The 18,847-nt window shown below is 37.1% G+C and overlaps 1 protein-coding gene across 3 annotated transcripts in view; it reads left to right on the plus strand.

Annotated features, from left to right (window-relative positions):
- Nucleotides 1-18,847, plus strand: part of DNAI7 (dynein axonemal intermediate chain 7) — a 58,650-nt gene that overhangs the window by 21,145 nt on the left and 18,658 nt on the right. For all 3 annotated transcript variants that reach the window (XM_077774486.1, XM_077774487.1, XM_077774488.1), the window contains exons 5-9: nucleotides 1,436-1,537; nucleotides 2,378-2,515; nucleotides 8,414-8,560; nucleotides 11,016-11,119; nucleotides 12,983-13,292. In XM_077774486.1, the coding sequence (XP_077630612.1) occupies nucleotides 1,436-1,537; nucleotides 2,378-2,515; nucleotides 8,414-8,560; nucleotides 11,016-11,119; nucleotides 12,983-13,292 (801 nt within the window). The remainder of the gene's footprint in view (nucleotides 1-1,435; nucleotides 1,538-2,377; nucleotides 2,516-8,413; nucleotides 8,561-11,015; nucleotides 11,120-12,982; nucleotides 13,293-18,847) is intronic.

Here is an 18,847-nt window from a genome sequence, read left to right on the forward strand (position 1 = left end):
AAGAAACTAGTAAAAATATTAACATATTTTAAGAAATAAAACTACATATAATTATAATATATATTATTGAGTTATAATTGGCATATAACATTGTATTAGTTTCAGGTATACAACATTCAATATTTGTATATATTGTGAAATGATTATTCCAATAAGTCTAGTTAGCATTCATCACCACACATTATATATTTTTTAAATTAGGGAAACAAGTGGCATTATTTATATTTTTAAAGTCTCTTTGATGTCAGACTTAACAAAAGACCACTGGATTCTCATATCTACTTCAGGATTCTATCCGTTACAATGTGTTGTTTTTATCAAAGTGTATGAAGAAAATCTGGCCTCATACAGATTCACTGTTGGAAAAAAGAGGAATATGATAATAGCCTTTCAGATAATTGTGGATATTCTTTTTGATTGTATACCAAAACTCAGTAAGTCATAGTTTCTTAGTATGGAATCTGAAATCATATCAGTGAAGTTTTCATACTGTTATACTAAAGCATTGATCTGTCTTACACTTTAAATTGATCTTGTATCCATGTATGATTTTGAAATGTCATGCTTTGGTTGCTTCGAAAAATTTGGTTCACTGAATTATTTCCTTCTAAATGTTAACACATTTTTATTAGTATTTATAAAGAATCAAATGCATTAATGTCTTATTCAATCAAATCAGAAAGGTTTTTAAGGATTGAGAAAATGGCAAGCTCACAGTGGTAGATAGAAGTTTTTTTTAATTTGAATTTTTATTTGAAAGCTTGCATTGTAAAAATTGAATTGAAAAGTAACAAATACTTTTAATTCTTTCCTGGAAGTGTCATACTCAATTCATTCATTCTTGAGAGTGTCTGCCAAAATACTCAAATAATTGTGCAAGCAGTAATTTCTCAAGACAGCCTTGTCTTTTGATATGGGGCAGAAGTGCTTTATGCATACTTCCATTCTATCACACAGAACAGTCAAAAGACATATACTGAAGGGTTGACATTTAATAAAGTTAATAATTTTCACTTCCTCAGGTCATTCTTATGTGAAACTTGCTGTTTACCACCTCCAGACCCCAAAAGTATAATATGACCCCTAGTATAGCTTATGCCTTGATTTGTGCTGCGACACCAGCAATTTTATTCCATTTTGCAGCATTAGTGTAACTGTATACATTGCGAAAGAGGCAAATACTGCTTCAGTATTATTATGAGGACATACTTGACATCACAGATCCCTAAAGAGTCTTGGGGATCCACCAGGAGTCTGCAGATAACTTGCACACCACTGTTTCAGAGGAAACCTTGTGGAAATACCTGTTACATTCAAACTAACTTTAGTGCTCATTTTGAAACTAAGTATTTTGCCAAGTAAAGTTTAGATGCTACTTGTGAAACATAAAGCTAAAATTAAAGAGCCCGCCAATGTATCTCTCCCCATGCAACAGGATCTAGAAAGGAGGAAAGAAGAGCTTGAAGAACTTTATTTACTAGAGGCATGTTTTTCTGAAGCAGAGAAGTTGAAACAAGATACTAGATTGCTGTCTCAGGTAAGATTGATTTTGTGTGTGTGCCCCAAGTGGGAATTATACTCTGATATCCTTTTTAATCCCCCTGAACTTTTCATTTGTCTGTAAACCATCTCTAATTTGACAAATCTCATATTGCACATGGCAAAGTAAATTCATATAGCTTTGTAGCAAACTATTGTCAATAATAAGACCCTTGAAATTTTTTATTTTGACTCTGATTTAATTTGGGGGAATCTATACTGAGGAAATTATTCTAAATTAAAATAGAAAACTCTGAGCGTAAGGCAATCTAGCATTGCTCGAAACAGTGTAGCTTTGGAAACAATACAGGTTCTTATAAGGAGAAAAAAATTGTAATAATATGGCAAAAGATGATTGCAGTATAATTTTAAGCAAAAATTTTTAAGTACAATATGATTACAAGTGTAGAAGTTTCATAGACTGCAAAATGAATGGAAGAGCTCATACTAAAATGACATTGTTAGTAATAATTTGGAAAAGAAACCCACAGAAAACAGTAATAATTTGGTAAGTAGAAGTTAGCCCAAGTATTGGCTTTCATAAATACAGGAGCTGTGTGATTAGAGAGGAAAGCCAAACAAAACCAACTCATAAATACTGTTTTAAAAGTATGACAATTGTTAGAATTGCTATTTATTTGAACTATTGAGGCTTATAAATTATTTGATGAAGAGACTTTGGCTATTTTAGAGATATCTCAAGTAGACAGTTAAAGTCATCATTTTTTTTTTTTGCCTAAATTGGGAAAACTAGGTAATGAGAACTGATACTTTGAAAGAAGTTATTTAATCTTTGCATTTTCATCATTGTGACCTTTCCACCATTTTTATTCTACAGTGGAATCACTACATTCAATGTGATGGGAGTCCTGATCCTTCAATATCCCCAGAAATTAACACTTTCATTAGTTTGTGGAAAGAGGAAACAAATGAGACTTTAGAGGAAGTCATCGCAAAAAGTAAACTAGTGCTAAATGTAGGTACTGGAAAATTACTCTGTAATTTTAAATTATTTGAGTTACAAATTGTATCAATCCAAAAATTGAAATAAATAAATATAGATTTGTATTTGCCAATTAATAACACTACTGCTTCTTTGGATGTTGAGAAAAATATTTGTTAACCTTTTCATTTTTTTTAATTTTTACAACTCCTATTTTTATTTTTTATCTTTGCCACCTTAGATAAGGCCAACATAAAATAAATGTGAAACATTATGTGTGTCTAATCCAAGCGAGGAAAAAAAATCAAGTTGCATCCATTTTTGTAAATAACTTAGGAGAAAAGTGCATGATTTTATCTTGAGTTGAAACTTTCCACTATTCAGTGATTCACTACACTTACTTTTCTGTGTCAACTGTGTGCCAGGCACCTCCTCTTTTAGGCATGAAAGAACAAAGGTGAATGAGAATATCCTACCTTTGAGGCACCTGGGTGGCTCAGTTGGTTGAGTGTCTGACTTCAGCTCAGGTGATGATTTCGTGATTTATGAGTTTGAGCCCCACATTGGGCCCTGTGTCGACAGCTCAGAGCCTGGAGCCTGCTTCGGATTTTGTATCTGTGTGTCTCTATCTCTGCCCCTCCCCTGCTCATGCTTTGTCTCTCTCTCTCTCTCTCAAAAATAAATCAACATTTAAAGAATATCCTACCTTCCACTTCTGCAAATAGATTGGACAGGCTATGCTGAGGAACTACCACATTATAATGCTAAAAAATGTTTTAAATGATATTTAAATTCATTCCCTATTTCAAAAGAAAGTAAAAGAAAATCTTGGAGGCCATAAAACAATTCAGAAAAGTGGTCCAGTCTCAGAGTCAGTGGCTTCCCAGAGATGCCACTTTCCCAGAGGCTTCTTTTTCTGTTAACTCTTGGGTTAGCACTGGTTTAAAGAACCATCAGGAAGCAAAGCCTAGGGTGCATGCAAGGTGGCAGGTTGGATCAGAAGCTCCTTATATGGCTGGGAGCCTCAAAAAGTTATTGTGGATAAGAGGGAAAATACCTGCTGTGCAAAGGGAGATGGTAAGAACTTGTTTGGCTCACCGTTAGCTTAGTGAAGGGAAGCAAAAATGTGTCTACTGAGGATTCTTAATCACAAGTGAATCAGAGGTCGTATTGAACGAATTTCCCAGAATATAGCACACAGAAAGAGACAGAGATGGAAAATATTAATGAGCAGTTAATGGATCTGTATGATAGAGTAAAAGGGGCTAAAATGCGTCGAGGAGGACTACCAGAAGGAGTGGCAGATGAATGAGGGAATGACAGTATTCAAAGAGAAAATGACTGACATCTTTCCAGAATTGAGGAAAGATCCAAATCCTCAGATTCAAGAAACCCAACAAATCCCGCTAGGATGAATAGAAAGAAACCCATACTAGGTACACTTACATAATAGTAGGAACTGGAAAGAATTCACTGCTCGTGGTCCGATTATCCTCTAATGATTTTGTTACAATTCGTCACTGCACTTTTTGTGCCGCTTGTCACCGTGGTTTACTTCTTCTACATGTTGTTATAAGATCGAGTAACTCCAGACTGTCATGCTCATAACATGCATTGCCTAGGTTGATGTGGACAAGCTTATGAGATCCATTTTGCATATGGAGAGAGAAACCGTGACTTGCTTGGAGTCTCCTATGAGACTTTTCAGATGGGTCTCACTCTGACTTTCCAAAGGCTCCCAAGCCTCCTGTCCCCTGTGAGGTATTTGGACGCCAGCGGATTCATCGTGCAGTGTTCTTGCCTGGCTGCCGTGGCGTGATGCTGGTCCAGGAACCCGGTGCTCTGCAGGAGCTGGGAGAGAGTGGGAAGCAGCACTAGAGTTCGCTGGTGACGAGCTGGGGGTGAAATCTCCCTATTATGAGAGTGAGTTACAGACGTAGAAGTAAGAAATGGTAGAGAAAATGAGGAAAGGGTAAGTAAAACAAAACAGGAGATGGGAGAGGAGGAGGATCGTAGCCATAGGAAACTAAAGCAGGCAGCACTTGAGGAACAGAAAGAATTGGATAGCAGTGACCCCGTGGTAAACACCAAGTTCCAAATTACCAAATGTATTTGGCCAGCCCTTATATAATACTTACTATTCCAGGCTTTAGATATAGTAACTTGCTGAATTCCTATAATAACCCTAGGAGTTAGGTATCACTATTCTCATTTTACAAATGAAGAAGGCACAGTGATGCACAGAAGCACAAAGATGTTACAAACTTGTCCAAGTCCACACTGTTGGTAAGGCGTGGTGAGGATGGAAGCCCTGCATTCTGGCTTAAGTCCATGCTGCCCTACACCACGATGCCGCCTCTCTTAATTCAGAAATTTTCTAGGTGTTATCTGTGTCGGTGTTCAAAACTAAATCCTGCCACTTACTAGTTGCTCCTTGATCATGATGTGCCTCAGTTTCTCCCAACACTTTAAATATCTCCACTCTCTTCTTGATTAGATTATCTCTGGAAAGTTAAATGTTAACTCTTCATTTTGTTCCTCTAAAGGTAAGGTGTTTTTTCCTCTGGCTTCTGTCGAGAGTTTTTATCTTTGATTTTCTATAGCTTGACAATGGTATGCCTAAGTGTTGTTTTCTAGGGCATTTATCCTGTTTGGCGTTCTCCGAGCTTCCTGAAACTGTGGTTTCGCATCTGACGCTCATTTAGGGAAATTCTGTTATTTTAAATATTTCTTCTGTTCCTTTCTCTCTTTTTTCTCCTTCTGGTATTCCCATTATATGTCTGCTGTACCTTTTGTAGTTGTCCCACAGTCCTTGGCTATTTTGTTCTATTTAAAAAACTTTTTCGTTCGGTTTTTGTTGTCTTTGACTTTTGGTTTTCAGGAATTCTGTTGATATGTCCTCTAGCCCAAAGATTTTTTTCCTCTGCTGAGTCCAGTCTACTAATAAGCCCACCAAAGGCATTCATTCATTTCTATCTGGTTCTTTCTTAGGAGTTCCTACGTTGCCCATCTATTTGTGCATGCTGTCTGCTTTATCCACTAGAGCCCTTAGCATATCAATCATAGGTGTTTTAAATTCCTGGTCTAACAATTCAACATCCCTGCCAAGTGTGGTTCTGATGCTTGCTTTGTCTTTTAAATTGTGGGGTTTTTTTTTTTGCCTTTTAGTGGGATTTGTAATCTTCATCTGATAGCTAGACACGATGTACTGAGTGTAAGGAAGTGGTATAAATAGGGCTTTAGTAATATGGCTGTGAGTTGGGGATGGGGAGGGGAAGAATCCTATCTATAGTCCTGCAATTAGGTCTTCGTCTTGTAATAAGCCTGTGTCTCTGCATGGTGAGCTTCACAAGTGTTTTTAATTTTTTAAAAAATTGTTCTTAGGTGGGAGGGGATGGCTAGAGCTAGCTGAAGTTGTCTATTTCCTTCCTCCCAGGTGAGTGAGGCTATGATAAAACTCCTGGAGATTAGTCTCTAGTTAATTAGTTTTCCCTAAGATCAGGCCTTGTTAAGGACAGAGTACTCTGGTGTATTTCAAAACCGTTCCTTTTCGCTTCCCTCTGCCAGAAGTAGGAGGGGATTCTGCTCCCATATTTATTGTAAGAACCTGATGGAGCATTTGGAGGCAAATCTCATCCTATTGTGAGCTTTCTTCCTTCTATGACTGTGCTCTCCTGGAGTTTTTCAGTCTCAAGAGTTGTCCACACTAAGCCTCCAGGAATTTGTCATTTGCAGTTCAGATGTTCTTATCTGGCACTGGTGTCTGCAGTGGCTTTTGTTCCTGAATATACACTCTGGTAAGCTAACTTTCTCTATTCACTTATAGGTCTTTCCAGTCTTGAGGTCAGGCATTTGCCCGGTCCCTTCCCTTCTTGGGGGCTCCTCCCTTCTTGTTGATCAAAGAAGAGTTGTCGATTTTTCAGTCTCTTGAGCTTTTTACTTGCTGTTAGGAAGGAGTGGGGTCTTCTAAACTCCTTACCAGTTTAACCAGACTGGCTCGGTTTCCTTATCTATAAAAAATAGGCATAGGGGCAAAATAGTTGGGGAGAGGGAGGGAGACAAACCATAAGAGACTCTTAAATACTGAGAACAAACTGAGGGTTGATGGGGGTGGGGGGAGAGGGGAAGGAGGGTGATGGGCATGGAGGAGGGCACTTGCTGGGATGAGCACTGGGTGTTATATGGAAACCAACTTGACAATAAACTATAATGAAAAACAAAAACAAAAAAATGGGCATAGGAGGCGCCTGGTGGCTCAGTCGGTTGAGCATCCGATTTGGGCTCAGGTCATGATCTCACGGTTTGTGGGTTTGAGCCCCATGTCAGGCTCTGTGCTGACAGCTTGCTCAGAGCCTGGAGCCTGCTTCGGATTCTGTGTTTCCTTCTCTCTCTGCCCTTCCCCCACCTGTACACTGTCTCACTCTGTCTCTCAAAAATAAAAAATTTTTTTAAATAAAAAATAAGTGTAACAGTATCTACCTCATAGAGTTATGATGAAGATAGAATGAATTAAAACATATAAACATTTTAGAAAAGTTCCTGGCACATAGTAAGTGTAGGAGAGGGGAAATTCTATCCTTCAAAATCTTTCACCTGGATGGAGAATTCAATTCACAAGAGACAGATTAATAGAAAAAACCCAAAATTTTATTACATGCACATGGAGACCCAATAATGAAATTGAGACCCAAAGAAATGACCAAGGCAGGCAGTTTTTATACATTTTAGATAAAGAGACAATAGATTTGTGAGGAATTTGTAAGATAAGGAAAATAGGTGTTTGTGAACTTTAATTAGTAAGGAATTCTAAGTGGAGTTTGGTCTGAGGTGGTAGATTAGTAAAAACAGTAACAAGGTTTATTCCTATAGTTTTCTTGACTTTAAAGCCCCTATCTCTGATAATAAAGAGGTCTTTTTACTTCTTAGTACAGGAAGGGTATTTTTCATATGGGAGATTTGTTTCCTGCTTTCAGGAGACAGAGGAGGGTCCAAGTGTCTTTATACTATTTGTTTCTCAAGTAGCTTTGATTCAAAATGATCAATATGCCATGTGGTACATTTGGGGGTAGCCTGCCCTGGGCACCCATATAAACATTCAGTACATATTAGTAACTATCTGCCCCTCCACCTTCCTCCTCATTATTGTTTGTTTGCTGGTTTTTAATTTTTTTAAATTTTTTATTTATTTATTTATTTATTTATTTATTTAATTTATTTTTGAGACCGAGAGAGAGAGAGAGAGAGAGAGCAAGAGAGAGCGAGAGAGAGCGAGCACGAGTGGGGGAGGGGCAGAGGGAGAGGGAGACACAGAATCTGAAACAGGCTTCAGGATCTGAGCTGTCAGCACAGATCCCGATGTGGGGCTTGAACCCACGAACCGTGAGATCATGACCTGAAGTCGGACACTTAACCGACTGAGCCACTCAGGCACCCCACGTGTTTATTTTTGAGAGAGACAGAGTGTGAGTCGGGGAGGGGCAGGGAGAGAGGGAGACAGAATGGAAAGCAAGCTCCAGGCTCTAAGCTGTCAGCACAGAGCCCCGACAACAACGGGCCTTAAACTCCCGAACTGTGAGCTGAAGTTGGGCACTTAACCAATTGAGCCATCCAGGTGCCCCTCCTCCTCATTATTATATAATCATTTCTGTTGTTTCATTGTCTTCAGTATCCAAGCTATGCCTCCTCTTTTAACTTGCCAATAGTTACAGAATTATAGAATTCTTATAATGGATAATCTGTAGGAATTAGTTTTTATTTTTCCATAATCTTAAATAATACAGTAAATAAAAGGGTTTTTTAATGTTTTACTGATGATATGATGTGTTCGTCAATTCTAATGTGATAGAACATCGTCTTTTCACTTTTTCTTTGACTATTTGTCAGAAGTTTTATTTTTATAGTAAGTTTTTACTTTATATTTTTACTTTATAGTTAATTGAGAAATTGAGATTACTTTTATTGCAAATGCCATCATATGATTTGGAAGATAAAACTATAAAACAATATCAAGGATCAATTCTAGAACTGCAGGAGCTCCTTCATCTTAAGTTTAACACAGCCACAGAAATACTTCTCAGAGTGAGTGTGATTATTTTACCCATAAGTTATGATTAACTTTTATAAGAATAAAAATTTTATGCTATATAATAAAAAATTCACTTTTTTCATTAAAAGGCTATGGAAAAGTAGAATAATCTGAGGCATATATTTATCCAGATTTAACAACCATAAATATTTCTTAAAATTTTTATTTATGTTTATTTTGAGAGAGAGAGAAAGAGAGAGCGTGAGCGCACGTGAGCAAACAAACTGGGGAGGGGCAAAGAGAGAGGATGAGAGAAATCCCGAGCAGGCTCCACTCTGATGCAGGGCTTGAACCCATGAGCCGTTGAGATGACAACCTGAGCCGAAACCAAGAGTCAGATGCCCAAGCAACTGAGCCACCCAGGTGCCCCCAACTGTAAATATATCTAAAGGGAAAAAAAAGTCACCATTATCAATGTAGTTAAAGTCCAGCTTTTTTCTTATACTTGCTAAGGTTTAGTAGGATCACTATGAAAATCAATTTGTAAAACATATGTTAGATATTCACTAGTCTAGATAAATCAGTTGATAAAGATTGTTGGTAGTCACTCTATTTTCCCCAAATATTTTATCACTAATGATAATATTCAAATAACTGTAAAATCATTATTATACCGTAGAAAGTAATAATTCCATACTCTAGTATCTAGTCCATATTTAAATTTTGGCTAATATCCCATCAATGTCTTCTGTAACTGTTCTTGTTTTATTTTATTGTTTAAATCAGAAAACAGCCTAAGGTCACACATTGTTTTTGGGTATTTTGGTTTATTTTGGTATAGAATACAGTCCTCTGAATAGGGTTGGTAGCTTATGTTCTAATTACAAGAAGAACTGCAAAGAAGGCTTAAACTTCACTAAACTTATTGTTAGTAATGTTCTTATTATAATTTTGCAACTATTTTATTTATAAGAAAAAACAAGGAAGTGTCTTACAATTATTAGCATTCTAGTTTAAGAGAAAAAAATGCAGTATGTAAAAGAAAAGCAGACTAGGAAAAAAAATACTGTAATGTTAAGTTTGAAGTGGAAATATCAGTATGAACCAGAGTTCTTTTTAATTCTTAAAATGGAATGAAGTCTAACTGGGGTAAACAGCAAATTCCAGGTCTGGAGTCAGGAAAGTGAAAGATGAGGTTGAGTTATCTTGTGCTAGAAAGCAAATAAATACTCAGAGACTGTTGGAGTTGTATCCAAAGGGACAGAACTAGCTTAAAGAGGCTCTCATTGGTCAAATTTAGACTAATTTGAATATCAGAAAGAACAATCATAATTGATTATAACACATTAAGTAAAGAAAAAATCCACGGGTCTAAAGTGATACTCCAAAAAGGAAGGGGGACAGTGGGGTAAGGGGAAAGAAGAGTTCTTTATGGAAGAATGCCATCTGATAAATGTAGAAGGAATTGTCAGAAAGTCACCAGTTTTCAATTCCCAATTGTAATAAGTGATAAGGATCATTTTCACCTAGGTAATTAGGTGAAACGTTGTTGAAGAACACATGAGTCTCCTAGTGCCCAAGTATTCGGCCACAGATTACTTATTAATTGGGGAAAAGTGTACTTTGTAACTGGGAGAATATGGGTACTTATACCTTGACCAAGTGATCAAGTCCACATTGTTAATTGTGGGATGTCATAGAGCTCCTGATAAGACACAACATGAAGAACACAACATAACCTCCAATGCCTTCTTGCCAAAAATAATTAAACCTACCTACACCTAACTTCCAAAAAAAATCACAAAAAATAACGGGGATAGAAGAGCAAGTTAAACAATACCATGAGGAAACAATGAGATAAATTCACAGTGTTCTACAACACAACTATTCTGGACACTGCATCAGTCTCCAGTGCTTCTAAGGTTTTACAATATGGCAAGTAAACACATACAATATTGACTTATTTGAGGCATTTAAGAGAGCTAATATACATCAAGCTCTATTAGCTTTTATTTAACATTCTTAAGAACATCCTTAAATTGTGTGTTTAATGTTAGACATCAAGTGTTGGATTGACTAATGAAACATGACTCATTTAGATTTCATAATGGGATATTTTGTTTTCTAAACTTGATAATGTTCAGAAATGAACTAATTTTTGCAGTAGCATGATCTATAGTTTAAAATGAAAAGTCATGATAATGCTAAAATCGAAAAGGGTAACACAACAGTAATCCTGGGAATACAGGAGCAATTTTAATCCTTAGACACTGCAAGCAACTGAGTGCAAAGATGAAGCACATTTAATTAAATAAATTCATTTGTATCATCCAGAGTTTTTTTAAAACAGTTTTTTGTTAGTTTGAGACTTTTACCCATATTACTCTACCCATATTACTCTTTTAAGTAATGAAGGGAATCTAACACCTAAATGATGAAATGACTCCTGTAAGTTGCATAATTTATGAGGCCTCTAATCTTTTATAATGTTTTCATTTTCTGTCACAGCAAGCTAGTACATTAGCAGATCTGGACAGTGGAAATATGGAAAAAGTCATTCAAGATGAAAATGTTACTCTGTATGTGTGGGCAAACCTCAAGAAGAATCCAAGGTATTCCCGTGGGTGATACTGTAGGTCAAAAGACATTGGGAATCACATCATGATGACCAAGCATATGTCTTTTGCATAATAGCATGGTATACTTGGATAAAATCTATGTTAGGAGTCAGCCAGCTGGAGTTTGAATCACAGACCTGCCGTTTATTTACCTGAGGCAAGTTACTTAGCCTTCTTGTGCTTCATTATATCAGTGGTCAAATGATGACTATATTACTTAATGGGATTGGGTTGAAGATTACATATTAATGTAAATATCATAGCATGGTGTCTAGTACAAATAAATGCTGAATAGACAAATGTCTTCTCCTTTTCTTTACCCACTTAATTCACACCCCCATGGGGCGGGGGAGGTAGGTGCTTTCTATATGGCAATCTAAAACTGTAAAAATCTTTGTGAACTGTTTAATACTTTAAAAATACTTTAATATATATTATTTTTTAGATATTTAAGTGACGTTTCCCCAATTCTTTACAGCTAATAACCTCTTTCAGAGAAATTAGAGTAATAATGATAAATTTATGATCACTTCTGCTATTTAATCATCAGCAGTTCAAATTAATTGAGTTAGTATGGTAGTGAGTTCCAGGGGGGAAAAATAGCAAAGTAAAAGTCAGGAGTCCTAGGTTCTGGTCCCAGCTCTGAAAAGACTAGTCATATGACAATGGAAAGAATTGGACTTTAATTTTGATATTTTGTAACAGGAAGGAACAAAATACTTTTCAAGTTACATTTGTTGTAAGATACTGTGATTTAAATCTAATGAAACAGTGTATTAATATCACCTGTTTTATTGTCTATAGAAATTACTGTGTATTATTTTAAAAGAAGTAAAATGAATAGCCCTATATTAACTACCTAGATTTAAGATGAAAATTAGAAGAGAATTAGATGTTGTCTTTTTACTAAGATAGTGAATAGTGGAGGCAGAAACGCGTTTTGTTTTATTTGATGATAGTGAGGGGGGCTGCAGGCAGGATAAGTTTAATGTTGGATCTGTTGAGTTTGAAGTACTTATGGAATATCAAAGTGCAGCTGTGTGAAGGCACTGAAAAATCTGAGTTGGAGATCTGTTTTCGGGAGTCATCATACAGACTAGTACTTCTTAACTTTTTGGGAGTCATAGACTCTTAAGAACTTTATTACATACACTCATCATAGGTAAGGACATTTTGGGACCTCTTAAAGCCCATTCAGGGACCCCTCTTTTGTGTTGCTACCCCATTCCGGTACATGTAGAACTCATGTTAAAAATGCCTGAAAACAGGGGCACCTGGGTGGCTCAGTCGGTTGGGCGGCCGACTTCGACTCCGGTCATGATCTCCTGGTTCGTGGGTTCGAGCCCCACATCGGGTTCTGTGCTGACAGCTCAGAGCCTGGAGCCTGTTTCAGATTCTGTGTCTCCTGCTCTCTCTGCCCCTCCCCCACTCATACTCTGTCTCTCTCTCAGAAATAAATTTTTTAAAAAAAGAAAAAAATGCCTGAAAACATAAGTAATGATTGAGGCCATCAAAATAATATCCAAGGAGAGTAGGTAGAGAGAGAGAGAAAGAAGCCTGTATAGAGAGCTGAGTAATGTCAACATTTAAGGGACAGTTAGGAAGAAGGCCATACAGGGGAAACAAAGAAGGACCTGCCTGAGATGGAAGAGAAAAGTGTGGGGTCATAGATCCCAACAGAGTGTTTTTGAGAAAGATCACACTAGAAACTGGGTCCAAATGCTGCAAAGCAAGCAAGCCTGGGCTGGGACTCAAAATTGTGGCAAAATTAAAGTGGAGAGAAATCTTGCTTAGGTATAAATTCTCAGCAGACTTTGTTTCTTACAGTCTGATTCTTTTTGTTAAAATTATTAACAGATACAGAAGTATCAGATTCTCTGAAACACAAATTGGATTTGAAATTCCAAGGATTTTAGCAACAAGTGACATTGCTGTACGACTCCTACATACTCACTATGACCATGTCACACCCCTGTGGCCTGTTTTAACACCATTACAAGAACGAGTTGCCACAGTAACTGACTCTGTCGAAGATGAAGTTAAGAACGGAGAAGCAGAAATCAGTGACGAGCTCCAAGAAGAAAATAAACCACAAGAATGTGAGTCTGTATCAGTCCAGGAGGAAGAAACAACATTTGAGGAAGAAGGTGATATTGAAGTACAAACGGTAGGACACATTTTTTTAAATGTATACATTTTGTCTTCATGTAGAAATGTATTAGTTTCCCTTGAAACATTCTTAAGATTTTCTCCTTACAACTAGAAATTGTCCGAAAGCCACTTTCTTGCCAATGGCTCAGGTTTGAATGTATATATTTCTTCTTGCCTTCTATTAATAGTCACTGTTCATAATTGAGCCTATTGTTTCAACATCCTAAAATTCAGCACAGGAATTGCTCTGTTTTATTCTAGGGATATGCCTGAACAGCTTTGAGGCAAATTTAATTTTTGTGTATTTTATTTCCAACTCCCTTAAAGGAACGTGCCATTAAATGGAAACTTGTAGTAAATACTTCCACCAGCTGAGGGATTATCTTACATTACTTTCTCAGCTTTTGGTTTTATAAGACAGAATTTTATAAAGTAAAATTGATTTTCTTTGTACTCCTCTCTTAAAACTTTACATCTTTAGATATAATAACATATTTGGGCAGTTAATTNTCGCCGAAGGTGTTTTTTCTTTTTTTTTTTCCCGGTTTTTTTTTTTTTTTTTTTTACAAATAGTTTATTGTCAAATTAGTTTCCACATAACACTCAGTGCTCATCCCCACAAGTGTCCTCCTCCATGCCCATCCCCCCTCCCCCCCATTTCCAGGATTTTTAAGCCACTTAATTTTTATGTTTGAATTAATTATCTCTTTAAAATTTTTCAGAACTCCGTGGCTTTTATGTTTGGCCATAAACAATCTGCATTTTAGGAAGGTTCAAAAAATAGCAGGTTTTCCTACAAGTGCCTAAGACATGATGTGTATTGTTTTATTGGTTTATTTTTTTTAAACACGGGGAAGGGTTAAGAATTAGATTGTATACAAACTTGAAATCAGAATAGGAATTTATTAGATATTCTCAGAACATATGTAATTGAAAAATTCCATTTTAAATATTACACCATAATAAAGATTCTATAGCTGACATTTTAGAGAGGTGGGAAATGATTTGCCCTCCTAAAATAAATTTTTTTTATGTTTATTTAAAAAAGTTTTTTAATTTTTTTTTTCTTTATTTCTAGGAGAGAGAGAGACAGCGTGAGCAGGGGAGAGTCAGAGAGAGAGGGAGTCACGGACTCTGAAACAGGCTCCAGGCTCTGAGCTGGCAGTCAGCACAGAGCCCGACACGGGGCTTGAACCCAGGAACCACGAGATCATGACCTAAGCGAAAGTCGGATGCTTAACCGACTAAGCCACTCAGGCACCCCTATGTTTATTTTATTTTTGAGAGACAGAGACAGAGTGTGAGCAGGGGAAGGGAAGAGAGAGAGAGAGACAAAATCCGAAGGAGGCTCCAGGTTCTGAGCTGTCGGCACAGAACCTGATGTGGGGCTCGAACTCATGAACTGTGAGTCATGACCTGAGTTGAAGTCGGCACTCAACTGACTGAGCCACCCAGGTGCCCCAGAAATAATTTGTTCTTTAAAACCTTCTCCCTTTAAAAAAAAAAAAAAAAAAAAAAATGTTCTTTGAGAAATCCTGTAGCTTTTAAAATAAAAAAATAAAAATAAAAAATATAACTTTAAAAATAAAATCCTAAAGCTTAAAAAAAAAATAGGTGGGGGGGGAGGGGCATGGAGGAGGACACTTGTGGGGATGAGCACTGAGTGTTATGTGGAAACTAATTTGACAATAAACTATTTGTAAAAAAAAAAAAAAAAAATAGGTAGCATGGTGGCTTACTAGAGTTCATATTACCTGTTATCCTTCCTTTCCTGAACATACGGGATGATTACACTCCACCACCTTGAAGTTAGGCATGACCATGACTTGCTTTACCTAATAAGACAGGAGTGGAAGGGACATACTGATTTCTAAGGATGGGAAAAATAATGAGTAAATGGGCCCTGGACTTGACATTGTTTAAATAGGCAGTAAAAGAAAAAAAAAAATTAAAACCCATTAACTTAAAATTTGACAGGATTCATGGTTGAACATTCAGAACCATTAGATGAGAAAAGTATCTTTTCTAAAAGATATTTGATCTTGATCTAATTAAAAATATTGGATAATTTCTCTTCTCTCAGGCTCCTTTATTATCATTATTTTATGAAAACCCATCAACATTTTATTCAAGAATTTCACATTATTTAAAAATTTTAAAATTAGAAAACATAATTTGATAGAGTAGTTGAATTTACATGGCTAACAGAATTCTCTTATGCACATGTCTGTTAAAGGGGCCTCATGCAGTGATTTATTATGTGCTGTTAATGTTGGAAATAGTTATATATAAAAAATGTAAGCATATAGGGGTGCCTGGATGGCTCTGTTGGTTAAGCCTCCAACTCTTCATTTCAGCTTATGTCCTGATCTTGCAGTTCGTGAGTTCAAGCCCTGCATCCCGCTCTGCACTGATGGCATGTGGAGCCTGGTTGAGATTCTGCCTCTCCCTCTCCCTCCCCTTCCCCCTCCCCCTCCCCCACACTAAATAATTTTTTTAAATATATAAGCATATAAATCACTGAAATACTAGAAAGTGAAATTATGTATTTTTCTCAAGGCCTGTCATTCATTAGACAATAGGGAGTTATTTCCAGTAAGGAGTACTTTCCTTTACCTTTACTTTTAGCTAATGAGCTTGAGGGTACCAAACAAAGATTTCCTCAGCTTAAATGGCTCTTACCAATGTGTTTACATTTGGTTTTTCTATTATTTAGTATTTTATTGAACAATTTCAACTTATAACTAACAGTATGCCAATGCGTAATGTTGATAATGCCACAAAAGTAAACCCAGCAAAAGCATTTCACCTAGAGGTAAAATGCGCGTTCTGTGGAATATTGAAGCTGTCTTCATATAAGTAGTCTAGGGTTGATGTTAATTATTCTTTAAATGTTTGGTAGAATTCATCAGTGAAGCCATCTGGTCCTGGATTTGTTAGTTAGGAGGTGTTTTTTAAATTTTATTTAGTCCTTATTGGCAATTGATCTGTTCAGACTCTTTGTTCAAGATTCAGTCTTGGCAGGTTATATGTTTCTAAGAATATCCATTTCTTCTGGGTTGTATATTTTATTGGTGTATAATTGTGCAGTGTTGTCCCTTATGATCCTTTATATTTGTGGTATCAGTTACAGTGTCTCCTCTTTCATTTCTGATTTTGAGTTCTCTTTTTTCCCTGTTTTCCCTTTTTTCCCTTTTTTAACTGTAAATCTAGCTACAGTTTTGTCCATTTGTTTTATGTATCTTTAAAAAAATAACACCAGCTCTTAGTTTTATTGATAGTTTCTGTCGTCTTAGTCTTATTTATTTCTGTTCTGATCTTTATTTACTTCTAATTTGGGGCTTCATTTGTTCCTTTTCTAGTGCCTTGAGGTGTAAAGTTAGGTTGTTTATTTGGAGTCTTTTCTTGTTTCATGATGTCAGCGTTTATTCCTATGAACTTTTCTGTTACAACTGCCCTTGTTACATCTTGTAACTTTTAATATGTTGTGTTTCTATATTTATTTGTCTCAAAGTATGTTTTTTAAATTTCTCAATTGACTTCTTCTTTGACCCTTTGGTTGTTCAGTAACATGTTGTTTAATCTCCACATATTTATGTATCTTCCAGTTTTCTTCCTATAGTTGACTTCTAGTTTCTTAACATTGTTGCTGGGGAAGATGCTTGATATGATTTCAGTTTTCTCAAATTTACTAAGGCTTATTTTGTGGTCTAACATATGATCTACACTGGAGAATGTTCCATGTGCACTTGAGACGAATGTGTATTCTGTTGTATTTGGATAGAATGTCCTGTATATGTTTGCTCAGTGCATCTGGTCTAACAAGTCATTTAAGGCGTTGTTTTCTGTCTCTGGTAAATACTGGTGCTCTAGAGTGCAGTAGAGAAAGCACAAAGAGAGTGCAGTGGAGATAAAGTAGAGAGAGACTACCCTCTGCAGTTGCTGTGGAGGATTACAGTTGGCCCTCAGACGTGTGTTTAATTAGCAACCTGCCCCTCAGGCCACAGCTATGAGCAGAAGCTAACAGGCCTCTTTCACAAAAGACTAAGCTCCAGGGTCTCCTGCCCCTCTGCTGTGCCCTGGGGACAGTAGCCAGCTAAGAACCTTTTCTCCATTTGTTATAGTCCTCTGGGACCCTCCTGTGTAAGCCCTGCTGGTAACCAGAGCCAGGCAATCTAGACGTGTCCCCTGGGTGGCAGCTGCAAAAGTCACACACAGAAAAAGATTACAGGCTCCTTTCTGGGAGATCCTGGGACCTGGAGCTGGACCGAGGGAGGGCACAGAAATGGTGCCCAACGGCCTGTTTTTGAAGAGTAATTCAGTAGGTCCCTAGATGTGTGTTAACTTAGATGCCTGGCCCTCAGACCCAGGCTTTAAGCAAATAAGCCTCTTTCACAGAAAGCCTGGGTGCTTTTCAGTCGGCTGCTTCCGCACTGAGCCCTGGGTCTGGTAGGTCCAGGCACAGATTCCTTTTAACTGATACTCAGTTTGCTGTATCTCTGTGGGTCTGCTGAATGCAGGCCCCACGGGCTGTCAGAGCTAGGTGTTCTAGGGGCTGGCCTCTCACGTGCCAGATGAGGGTGCCACCCGTGAGGTTAAAAGTTTGGGTGCCAGAATTGGGGTTCAGATCTTTCAGTCCTCAGGGTGAAGATGGTATTTGTGCATTGCCTCCTGACTGTGGGTCCCTGCATGCTCGTGGGATTCCCGGAAAGATTATGTCTCAGCCTTTCCTCCCCACTTTGATGTGAGGTTTTTCTCATTCAGCCAATGTGTAGGAGTCACTCAGCTAGTTTTGGGCACCCCCCGGTCCATAGGTAGCTGTAGTTTTGATATGTCTGTGGGAAAAGATGGGTTCAGGATTCTCCTATACCACCATCTTGAACTAGAACCTATCCTACTTTTATGTGGAAAAATACCTAAAATGTGTTAAGATATATATTCAAGTTACAAAACCATATTTGCAATAGGATTGTTTTTTTGTGAGGGGGGGATTTTATTTGTTAATGCATAGAAGAAAAGCTGAAAGCCTAGTCACCCAATAATGGCTATTGTGGAGGTCAGGTGTGGGGAGTGAGAGAAAGGTAAGATGGCACTATATTATCGGTGATTTTTTATTTTCTTGGAGTGGGGTGATGCAGATTTCTTTATTTTGTTTTGTGTCCATGGTTTCCTTGGTATATATACTATATGCCAAAGGCATCAATCAAATTCTACACATACGTGCAGTTTATGGTATATCAGCAGTGTATGTTATATCAGCTACACCTCAATAAAGTTGTTTTAAAAAAACCATTAAATGACTTTTTACATCAGACCCTGAAGATGTGATTTCACATTCACTCTAAGACTTATTTCAGTTTCTCAATTTACTTTCTACCTCTGGTGGTTAATTTTGATACAGACTTGGTAAAATATGGTGTAATACTGAGAATTTATTTGGTGGTTATTTATTTATTTATTTATTTATTTATTTATTTATTTTTAATATAATTTATTGTCAAATTGGTTTCCATATAACACCCAGTGCTCATCCCAACAAGTGCCCTCCTCTATGCCCATCACCCCCTTCCC

The sequence above is a fragment of the Crocuta crocuta genome, unplaced genomic scaffold (assembly GCF_008692635.1).
Source record: "Crocuta crocuta isolate KB4526 unplaced genomic scaffold, BGI_CrCroc_1.0 scaffold176, whole genome shotgun sequence".
In the NCBI taxonomy this organism is placed as follows: domain Eukaryota; kingdom Metazoa; phylum Chordata; class Mammalia; order Carnivora; family Hyaenidae; genus Crocuta; species Crocuta crocuta.